At 41.5% G+C, this 11,704-nt stretch overlaps 1 protein-coding gene across 1 annotated transcript in view; it reads right to left on the minus strand.

Moving 5' to 3' along the window:
- Positions 1-9,614, minus strand: part of CSGALNACT1 (chondroitin sulfate N-acetylgalactosaminyltransferase 1) — a 14,921-nt gene extending 5,307 nt beyond the window's left edge. Inside the window, exons 1-3 of the mRNA XM_010009019.1 lie at positions 8,981-9,614; positions 1,892-2,108; positions 592-684 (exon numbers count right to left, since the gene is read on the minus strand). Coding sequence (XP_010007321.1) covers positions 592-684; positions 1,892-2,108; positions 8,981-9,614 — 944 coding nt within the window. The remainder of the gene's footprint in view (positions 1-591; positions 685-1,891; positions 2,109-8,980) is intronic.
- Between the last annotated feature and the right edge of the window lie 2,090 nt (positions 9,615-11,704).

The following is an 11,704-nucleotide window of genomic DNA, read 5'->3' on the forward strand; positions in this document are numbered from 1 at the left end:
CCTGCCATGACGTTCTATGGGCAGACCTCACAAAAATCCTAACAAGGCTTAGATGGACAAAAAATATCTTTAGCAGGCAAGTATAAAATATCCATGGTTGCATTACTGAATGTAATCACAAGGGTGGTCTTCCCAGATGGAGGTGATAACAAAAGGCTACACTCCCACATGATATTAACAAACACAGCTATGCAAGTAAACACAATAGACCAGACCTGGGCAAAAGCACCTAGTTCCTATGTGCTCTACCGAAATTGTCTGCACCTGCCTTCAGAAGTCAGCTTTCAGTCCTAGCAGTTAAAGCCACTTTCAAAAGCACAAAAGAATTTACCAATGTGGGGGAAAAAAAGCTGCACTGAGGTAAATTCAGTAAAATCTGCTTTATTGTTCCAAAACCCAACATCACAAAACCACAGATTTGGGACTGTCAGGGTAATACCATTTTTGGCTGATACAAAGGAAAGAAGGCTGTTTCCTCCAATGCAATTTAGAACTTCTTGGCACAACTATGACTTTGGACAGCTCTCTAGTCTTCAGTTCATGGTATGGTCACTAGGTATGAGCAGAACACATCGATATTCAGGTACTTACTTGGAGGTATTTTCAAGTATTGCTTTGACTTCATTCATTTGTTCTTTTCCAAAGTAAACTACAGTGAGGTAAAAATGCTGAATGCCCATTTCCCTAGAGAACAGAGAGAGATTTGTGGCTGGTCCCAGAAATCAGCTTTCTTCAATAACCTACAGCCACTGGGGGAAGGCAGAGTTGGGTGAACCTTGTAAGGTATTTCTGAGGGCTCAGTTCAGTGACAGAGATCCTTGTCCTGACAAAGGGGCTCACTGCCTCTGTCAGATGGGACAGAGACTGTTGTTCAGGCAGGTTAGGAAAAAACTCTCTAAGCAGTGTTTATTATATTAATAGGAGGACACTATGAAAATAGGCCACCCAGCCCCAGAAGAATGATCAGGCAGGCAATAACTCTAGAACTTAGGAGACTACGAGAAGGGAGATGTAAAAGAATCTATACATAACCAACTCCTTAACCTTGATTTTTTGTAACAGATATATTCCAAAGTTCAGATCTTTGGCATTTTGTTAAGAAACATTTACTCAAACCTAAGTATCAACCAAAGATCGAGCCATTAGCCTAAGGGCAGAACCAATCTGAACTAATGCTAGACATCATGCTTCACTTGCATAAAGTTTAGTCAGCAAGAGCTCATCTGTAATCAGCAGAGAGATCAGCATGACCAGAGGGTGATTTCTCCCATCCCAAAACAAGCATCTATCAGATGGCTAATTTAGACAAGGAGCTTATTTTTAGATGGCTGTGATTAGCCATCATACCCCATTGTAGAAGTATCTGTTGCTAACACAGTCATTTCTAGACAGCTATTTAAAGCTACAGCTCAGTTAAATTCTCCCTCCAAACATCACACTTGTGCTTAAAAATAAAATAAGCTTAGAAGTAAGTATCCTGAAAGTTCAAATAAGTTTCCTTAATCTTTTCTCTAATAGGGCCTGGCAAAGAGTTGGAGAGCACTAATTCCCTTTGCCTTTACAAATGTTCTTTTCCAACTAATGGCATGAAATTCTCATGTTGCCACAATTGCATGTGCTCTAACAAAAGATTTAGAAACATAAACCAGGTACATACTAATCAGAAATCCTGATGGCTGTAATATAATTGCTTTTACTGCTAATCACAATGCATTAAGCAGCCAAATGCCTTTCAGTCTCTTTAATCTCAAAAGTGACTTCTGAGTTTCACAATGAAACACTATATAAAAGTAGCATGATTTTTACTGAGTGAGGCCTTGACAGCTCTTGAAATTTGCATCTTACTTTCCAAGTAAGAAAAAGCAAAGGCAGCACTGGAATAGAAACCCACCTGAAATTCTGCATGAATTGCCGGAATTTGCTGGCTCTCTTAGCCAATGGCACAATGACATTAATAAGGGTGTCAGCTGTATTAATATTTTCATTTTTCACTTTCATTACAGGACCAAATGGCCGAAATAAAACAATCTTCTTGAACTGATGTTTTGTGTCTCCTTTGAAAGTCAGCTCATACAATGTGCCTTTGTCTTTTTCTGTGCGGTAGATCCCTGTGTGAAAAGAAGAGAGAGGAGATTTTTAATTAAAGCTGGGCTCCTGAGGGAAAAAAAAAAAAGAGGATGAAATCTTCATGTGTTGCACCTAAGCTGAAAAGGCAGCAGAAGCATGAGGTATTTACTTGTAAACCAATATGCAATCCACCACTGTCTGGAGGAGACTGTCGCGCTGGGAGGGACACAGCCCTGGGTCACAGGAGTGATTTGGTATTCTCACAGGCACATCCCTAGGCTTGGCTGAGTTACAAACCCCTGAAGGTTACCAATTGCTCACTCTCAGTATAACCCAGCAGACACACTGTCCTTATTTTTCAGACTGATCCTATTGCACACTGCAGGCGTGCATGGTAATGGTGATGCAGAGAGAATGCAAAAGGCAGCCTTCCTCTCTGCAATGAGTGATTAGGCCATCTCCAGAAAAGCAATTTCCTGATGAGCACATTCATTTCCTCATTTCTGGGAGGTTCTCTGGAAAGTCCCCTACTAAAACTATGCAACCAAGCCCCAGCAGCCATAGACTTCAGTCACTGCCAATCAGGACAGAACTCCCCTGTTACTCAACTCTCAAAATAATTTTAATTTCTTTGTGGCAATGATGCCCACTCCTGGATGAGTAATGGACCACAAGCATGACACTATGGAGTTTGCCAGAGGCTAGACCCAGGACACAATCCTGGAAACTGCATCAGACAGTCTCCAAGGATATTTAATTCACACAAGCATTGAATGAACTTTTGACAAACTCAATGGGTGAAATTTGTCCTATGCCAAGGGCTGGCATGAACTATTAAAGACTTGGTCATGCCTAACTGAAGCACTGTTCCGATACCTTACAAGTAGGCAAAAAAGGCTCTAGATCTTACCCACTCTAAATGACACTTCAGTCCTTACAGCGCATGCTGGAATAAAGCTTTTTAGTTATATTCCTTAGGTTTAAGAATGAATATTTGAATGTTAATTCTAACTACTTTTTAAGACACTGTAAATATCCTGGCTACTTCATCAGCAGAAGAGTATAGTTGCATTGCCTTCCATCCCTTGCAGAAACTTAAGAGACAAGGAAAACATGTCTGGAAGAAAACTCCACTTGACTTGTTTCTCTTTTTTTTTTTTTTTTCCTCTTCATCTGATTATGAAGAACATCTTGATCAAAATAATGATTTTTTTTTAATCTTAGACATTCCCTGATGTGTAACATTGCTCTGTGTCCAACCCACAGACTGTCAGCTCTGTCTGTATTTCTTGTGAAGGTCTTTGTCAAAGGTTTCTTTGAACAGCAAAGTGACATAAACTCTTCATCTTGTATTGTAGTTTTTACACTGGTATGTCCTGAACATCCAAAAGATTAATGAGGTGTGATTTTATCTGCCCAGAATTCTGTGGACTGTCTTATCTTCACTATCATTGTGTAAGTCTTTCATTCTTAATGAACATTTCAGTTGGTTAATACTATAGGCAGCTTTACTGATCTGTTATTCACTTCATGTTTTATGTTTAATATAATCTGATTCAACAAATGCTCTAATCCTCTCTCCAGCATACCAGATGAATCTAGCAAGAGAGAAACTCCATCATTCTTCTCCTGCTAATCTTTTACAGCCACACCCTTCACTCCCCTAGCTTTTTTTTATATAAAGAAAGGACCTTTCCACCCAAGGTCCAGACCACGAACTCTATCTGTTAGTGAAGTTGAGCCTGCACTTGAGATCATCTAAATGGTGACCTAGTAGTTCCTGCATTTCCTCCTCCTGATGGCCAGAGAATGGAAATCTGTGCCTTTGAGTTCTGCTCACCTTTTAATTCTTACAAAAAGCTGCTAATGATCTAATGTGTTGCTGGATACATTCGCTTACTCAGGTAGTGTTTGAACACAGGTTTTGCCAAGGAAGTTAGTGTTATGGAAGGTTAAGTTAGCTTTTTGGCATTAAGCTAAGCAACAATCTAAATTAAATCTGATTTGCATTTTCTCTAGAGAGAAATGGATAGGAGTGTTTCACGTTTGACATAATGTATTAATGTGTTTCATAATAACAAAGATCTAAATTAAATGAATTAATTCAATACTATATATCACACAACATGTCTTTGCTTCTATATCCTCTTCCAGCCCAGCCAAGAAATAATGACCCCACAAATACCAGAGATACCTTCTCCAGAGATATGTACTACATTTGTGGAATAAAGGAAGCTTTGCCAAATAAGTAAGAAGCACCTTAAAGCAGAATGCATATTGTGACCCAAGGGGTCCCTCCTGGTGCTATACACACAGAAACAAGGGCTTCTTCTAACTTTGCACATTTGTTCTTGTTCAGGACTTCCACTGCAAACGTGCAAAACCCTATTGGAAGAATTTAGTATCCTAACATTTTATCTTGAAGAGAATTTTATTCAGGTTTCATGCATGTATTTAAATATGGTTATTCTTGATGCACATTTAAACAATTTCTTTTCCTTTTTTAAGCATCTTCTTTTTAAAGTATTTTCTTTTTTTAGAAGCAGAGAATCAAGTGATTTACCCAACATCAGGCAGTGGGCCTTGGAAATGGGCCTGAATGTCTTGAGTGACTCTGGGGACTCAGTCAGCAGAACATCCTGCCTTTCACAAGATTTTTGCATTTTCAAAAGGCATGACTTCATTTGTTCCATCAGGACTTTTTATATCTGATTCAGAAAGATGTGTCAAGCAGCCTCAATTCTAAGAGATGAGGCACAAGGAAGAAAGTAGTCTCTAATAATTAAAACAGAAAACCTTTTTCTGAAAAGGTTAGTCCTGAAACAAAAGCCTTGGAAAGGCTACATATTCATTGTGGATAAGAGGTCAATTGATTGTCTATTGCTTCCATTACAGACTTAAGTTTAATTATATGCACCATTCCTTCCAGAGGCAGGGAGAAAAGTCAAAGCCTTTGGAAAACCAATTTTAGAAGTGAATAGGAGATTTGGGTCAGCAGAGAGACTTGCCCTAAAGTGAATGAAAAGGACAAATGAGATGCAAAAAATCCCCTAGACTGAAAGGTTGACTAAGGAGCAGCAAGAGTCCAGTCTTGGAGTAGCAATTCCCAGGGCTCTCTGAAGAAATGGAAAATACTTGATCACTATTCAACAGGGCAGGCAAACAAGTTTCAGAGATTTACATGGAACTGATAACAAGCAAACAGACATGCAACCTTAACAAAATGCTGATGACAATCTTAGCCTTAGTACCACAAACCATAAGTTTCAGGTCTTCCACTGTCAACAGAGACACACCCTGGACAGGTCCTCATTTGTTGTATTCTGTTAGACGTCATAGGAACTGGTATTAGGATTTATCAGCATTCATTGTCCCCATTTTAACTCAATATTATGGTGGTCTTCCCACTTGACACACAGTAAAATATAGCATCTTATTCTTTGAGGAAGAGCATAATCTTTTTTTTTCCCAATAAGCTTCCAGGGCAAAATTGCATCAGGTAGGTCACCAACATTAGCTGTCAATTTGAGAAAGCAAAGCTACTTCTTTTCATTTGTCTCTGAGAACTTTTTTAAAATTCCAGTCACTAGACAGCCACATACTTCAGGTACAAAACTTATGATACAGGACATTTGACAGTGCTGTGGCAGTACATTGCTGAAGCAATCCAGGAATTTTCTGGAACTGTTCCTGTTGGAAAAGAGTATCACCAGACAGTGACTACATTCACTTATGGAACACACCACTCAGACTTGTCAGTCTCAAAAGTATTATCTGAATCTTTGAAAAAAATTAATTACTTCCAAATCTATTTAGCTCTGCTTCCATTTACATAAATTAATGACCAGATGTGTTATTCTGCTCACTGAGCAGCTGGCTTTCTATTGGAAACAGAGCAGTCCTTTTCTGGCTTAAAATACACAGAAATTTCTGACCTTTTCCTTGTTGCTTCTTACTAACTCCTTATGGCAGAAAACCAGTGAACTTGGTATAGAAGTGGGAGGAATAAGGGGGGCAGGGGAGGATTACAACAGCTGAACAGCCCAAGTGCTCCTGTAAAGTGAGAAGCAGAGCAGAGCAGCAGCCAGATGGATACATTTCGGACCCCCGGGAGAAGGTGTGGTTCTCTTGGTTTTGAAAAAAAAAAAAGGAAAATTCCACCACGTGTCAGCTATTACTCCTGGATGGACAACTGTCTAAGAATCCTATCCAAATTTCATGTAACACCAAATCTGCTGAGAAGGAGTTTAGTTCAGATGTAAAGTACTAGGGTCACAGTCTAATTCCCACGCAGAAGTGGTTCTGCCTAGAAACTGCAGAGGATGCAACACTTATTTTAAGAGATCCCAGCCACATAGATAAAACATTTCTTCTTAAATGTAAGAAGTGTTTGAAGAAACATTTTCCCTCTGCAAAGACAAGAATAAAGGCACAAAATGGAAAACAGGAAGTGATACAGACCCTAATCAAATTTATTGCACCACACCACCACCCTGTCTATTGGCACATTAGCAATGAACTAGTGCTAAAAAAGTGATAGCAGGTAGCAGGCATGACCCACAAGAACAGAAAAATCCACAGAAGAGGCACAAGGGAACGAGGTTAAGTTGCATCACTCTTTATGCTAGTAAGACTAGGGAGCAGCAGCACACTAGGGTAAAGCCAGTGTCAAATGCTTCGCTGAATTGTGCAGAAACAAAGGCACAAGTCTCACACATTGAGAGCAGCAGTTCTGGTTTTGAATCCCGTCTCTGACTCTGATCACCTAATTTTCATTTCAGCACATCCCTTCACCTGCTCAGCTTTAGGATGAGGGCAGTAGTCCCACCTTTAACACAAGAGGTGCATGCAGCTTTTGTGTGCTAAAGCACCTCAAAGACAGAAAAGCTCACAGAGTGAAGTGGTATTACTTTCAGTGCAGACCTGGGCCACATCTCCCAGAAAGCTCCAGCTACCATGGGGAGTTCCAGAAAATGAAAACAGCTGGCTTTGCTGTCTGGATCTCAACACTCACGGGTTGCTGTGTTTCTGGATTGGTACAAAGCTGCCAGAAGCTGCCATGGAATTCAGCCTGTTACTAACTTCTTGTGTAGGCAGTGGCACCTGCAGAGCACTGTCTCCAAAACAAGGTAGGAGTCCAAACCTTACTTGAAATGGAGAATTGGAACAGAAAAAATCAGTCCTCTCTTCTTTTGCTCAAGTTATACAGAGCACTGGATTTGTTTGTGCTTTGATTGGCAGCTTTTGCCATTCGTGGACAATGGAGGATGGGGGGAAAAAGGGGCTGCCAAGAGATGACAGAGACTTCCTAAAGAATGCTGCAGGGAAATCTTCTGCCAAGTCAAGTCTTTGCTTCCAGCCCTGAGGTATGGTTGCTTGCTTTGCAAGCAAACTGGTTTACACCGCTCAGTAAGAATGAGAATTTGTTACCTTTCAAGGGCCTGCCCTGCAGGAAAGGACACAAGGAAGGTTTTTTGAACTCAGACTGAGCTGCACACAAGACTGCAGTTTCTTGAGCTCCAAGTCACATGCAGAGCTTCCTTCCTCTGGATTATTTCACCATGGTATGTGAAAGCCAAGAAGGCTGTTAAAGCATGAAGAATGTCCACAGGGCCAGCACTGCCATGTGCACCTCTTCCCCATGTGTTTCTGCACACCGGACTCTGCCTAGCTTCCCACAGACAGCACTGATATTCAGGCAAAGACCCTTGACTGTACATAAAGACAGGCTCCAAGCAAAAGGGTAACTTCAATGGAAAATGAAGCAATGGAGAGGCACCTGCCCAACTGGCAGGTATATCCTGGCACAGCCTCAAGAACCTACTGTCTCTCAATGTCATGATTGCCAGAGAAAAATACACAGAGAATGGAAATGAACAACTTGCCACTGCACAACAGCAGTATTTTGTCCTCATTACATGGAAGATTAATTTTGCTCAGCTCTATTAATAAATATTAGATGAAGAAAATCCACAGCAAAATCATTAGTGTTTTGGGATAAGCATGTGGGCTTGTGTTCAGTGCATTAGGGCAGTCATTCCATAAAAGGCAGGCATCTTACCCACATGCCCTCTAAGCCTGCAGCACAAACATCTGAAGATAAGGAAGATATGTTTTCCCTCCTATACTAAATTCAGCTAGGTCAGCTATGGATTAAATCCCATTTACAGACACCACTATTGAAAACAAGCAGGGAACATGCCAGTTCCTATGAAGCGAAACTTCTTTCTTCATTGCAGTCGTATTACAAGTTAAAATTATTGAACAAGAAACAGTCATGGGCCATTGGAAACAAGGTCTGTGAAATCTTGTCTTGTATCGTGTTTCTGCCCTTTTAACTCAGAGCTGTTGTGTAGCAGGGGCTAACCTGAACAGGTATAAACCACAGAGACATCACAACTCCTGGACTATATTTGGTGCCTCTGGCTGGCTGGGATTAAAAAAAAAGCAGCCTGACTGGAAACGAGTTGCTGAGCTCCTCAGCTGCTATACTCAAAACCTATCTTGCCTCTTTGACTTTGGCAGAGCTGTGTAGGTGGAAGTAAGGGTAAGGTTGGAGTCTGGATTTGAACTGCAGCTGTCAGTTTTAACACTGGTAACAGATCTGGGATTTCAGCCTGGTCATTCACTCCTTGCTTTTTCAGTTCTGCAGCAAGAAGATGGCTAGAGAGCTGTGAGCACACTTTGGTGGTCACTACGAGAGACTGGCAGGCTCTGTTGTCACAAAATCCTGTTCCCCAGGAAAGGTGCCGTTCTGCAGTTGTGGCTGAGACAGCATTGCTGGGGCACAGCACTAGCACCATCCCAGACATCTGTGCTTTGAGATAACACCCATTTCCCTCAGCAACGCAGTAACACCAGAACCCCTCACCAGCACTGTGTGGACCTTCTAACCTGTCATCAGCATACAAACCTTCAATGAAGTCAGAGGCTGTATATATCCGGTGTTTTGCATTGCTGTCCTGCTCTGGATTGTTCAAACTCCCCACAGCTAACTCGATCACCTCTATCAACTCATCTCGCTTATCCTTCCTTACAGGTTTCTCTTCTGGGTGGCGTGTCAGCCCTGTCTCCAGCTGGTAGACCTTCTGCAGGGTAAAGCTCTCAAAGGGCACAGCCGCGTACTCTGTGGCCAGCTTAACGCCGCTGTGCACCTCTGCTTTGTCTACTTGGGAACGGAGGAAAGCCAGTAGGTTAGCCTGGGCCTTCTCTGGGTTACTGTGGTCAAGCTGAGTGTCCGATGGGTCTGAATACTGGTCCTGCACATTCTTAAGCTGTTTGCTCCTGCCCTGGAGCTCAGCCTTCAGCTGGGCAATCTGTTTCTTCAAGCTGATGATGTAGTTGCGGTGTTGCTCTTCTCGTTCCTGCAGAATGGCTTCATATCCCTCCTTCGCAGTTGGACTGTGCACTCTGGGCAAGGCAAGCTGCTGGTTGTCACCCTTGGGTGTGCAAGCCAACATATAAACAATAGACACCAAGCAACAGGCCACCACTAGCAAGCCTACAAGTCGGGGCAGAAATAGAATAAATCCTCTTCGGAGCATCATATCTCAAAAAGCAGGGTCTTACCCCACACATGCAACAGTTCTTACATCCATGCAGTGCCACAGAGGCCTCTGGACTTGGACTGCTCTTACACAGATGCATGTATGTGCAGGAACTGGCTTGTCAGCTCTCTTAAAACATGTGGGCTGCCTCTATATTAGGCTCTCTCTGGTGTTCACCCAGCAGGACTGAGAGACAAGCTGTAAAGCATGCAAGGCACCTCCTGACCCTTGTGGCAACATCTACAATGCTGCAATGTGATCAGCTGGTGGCTGATGGAACCTGAGGACCTGAAAGACAAATGACAAGGACAGTCATTCAGGCACGTTAGAATTTCATCATTCAGTCCAGACCATTGAGAGTCATGCAAAAGTGGCAAAAGGTTTAGGGAAAGCTGGCTGCCATAATTTTTAAAAAAAGAATAAGTTAAAACTGTGAACATTATTTTTAGTAAGACTTCCTCAAGTATACTTACAAAAGAAAGATGAGATGACTGGACAGGAATATTGATCTAGCTGTAAGCAACATTAAAACAACTGTGCTGGGAATACTACAAGTGGGACTTTCAAAATCCCTCAGTTTTGGCCCAAATCCATGCCGATGGAAGGAACTTCATCATTTACTCAGCTGACAGTAGGCTTAGGCCAAGGCTGAGTAGCATCCTAGATCACACTGTGACCCTGCATTTTTAGACTCAAACACTATAAAATTAACCCCTTGATGCTCTCCCCTTGCATGCATGCATGACATTTTGACACTGCTTTTGACAATAAATATTCACAGTCCTTTTAGTCATACATCTTTGCTGGCAGACTCCTAAGTAAAAGCAGTTTATCTAAGAATAAGAGTTTCAGAGTTATTTTCAGTTATTCCTAGTCTTCAGTCAAAGTCTTCTGTAGGACTTTTTATCAACTGCTACATTACTTCCCTCCCTTCCCTCCCAGGCTCGATGGACTGTTACTCTATATGCAGCAGTTATGCAGAGATATTTCTGAGCTTTGGACTGTTATCAATATTTTATCAGTCTCCAGAGCTTTAGAAAAAAACCCTAGGAGTTGAGGGGACTAGAGTAAGCTAGAAAAATACTAATCTTTTTTTACTCAAAGTAATGCTGAATGGCAATTATAGTATTTATAGGATTCTCCAGAAAATGTCTGCATTTTCAAAGGAAGAATTGCTGATGTTGAGTAAAATATTCAAAAGGACAGGGTGACACTGACGCCCTTACCTTTTTGCAGTGATCTCTTTGGAACATCTTGGTCTGCTACAGTTACTTCTCAACTCGCCACAATCATCTCCTGTTTATCTCCCTTCTTATGCCCTTCCCAGAAAACGCGGATACTATAAAAAGCACTGTCAGCCTCAAAACACCTCTTCATTGCTTTCACATTTGCCAGCTGCCTACATCTTCAGTCTGTCTCCTGTGTGGTGAAAGGCTGTAGTGGAGACGTTTCCTATGGATGTACTATAAAAGCTGGCCTCCTGTAATGTAAAGGAACTTGTCAAAGCAGGGAAAATTAATCTGGGCATTTCTAACTCTACAACAGATCTGGCTAAAAGACTGCAAGAAGGTAGTGTGCAGTGAGACAGGGTCAGGAAGTGGTAAGATGTAGTACATAAAACACTGCTGTGCTTGTATGCTTCACTTCACACAATTAGTCCATTGACTGAATTGGCAGAAGTTAAACATCACTGAAAGGATTAGTTGTGCTAACATGGTGTAAACTGAAATTACATCTCAATGGCTTAGATAAACACACAATTTCATTTCTATAAGCAGCAACAGATTCGAGTTTTGGGTAGAGAGCTCTTCAGTTGTTGACCCTGAAGTATATGTATATATGTATATGTATATCTTCACTATATGTAGCTATCTTCACTGAAATGTACTAGGTCTCTCTTCAGGGTACTCTTTATTGCCTATGTAGTTTTCTGATTTGTAATCTCACCCATCAAAGATGCATCTTTAAAAACACTTCAGAACAGTAAATTAACTGAGCTTCTTGGTCCTTTGAACCACCATTCTCATAACAAGAAATTTAGGCCGTGGGGATTTCCACCTTCTTCATGGGGACTTTACCATCCAGACTAG

The sequence above is a fragment of the Chaetura pelagica genome, unplaced genomic scaffold (assembly GCF_000747805.2).
Source record: "Chaetura pelagica isolate M959 unplaced genomic scaffold, ChaPel_1.0 scaffold221, whole genome shotgun sequence".
Taxonomy (NCBI): Eukaryota; Metazoa; Chordata; class Aves; order Apodiformes; family Apodidae; genus Chaetura; species Chaetura pelagica.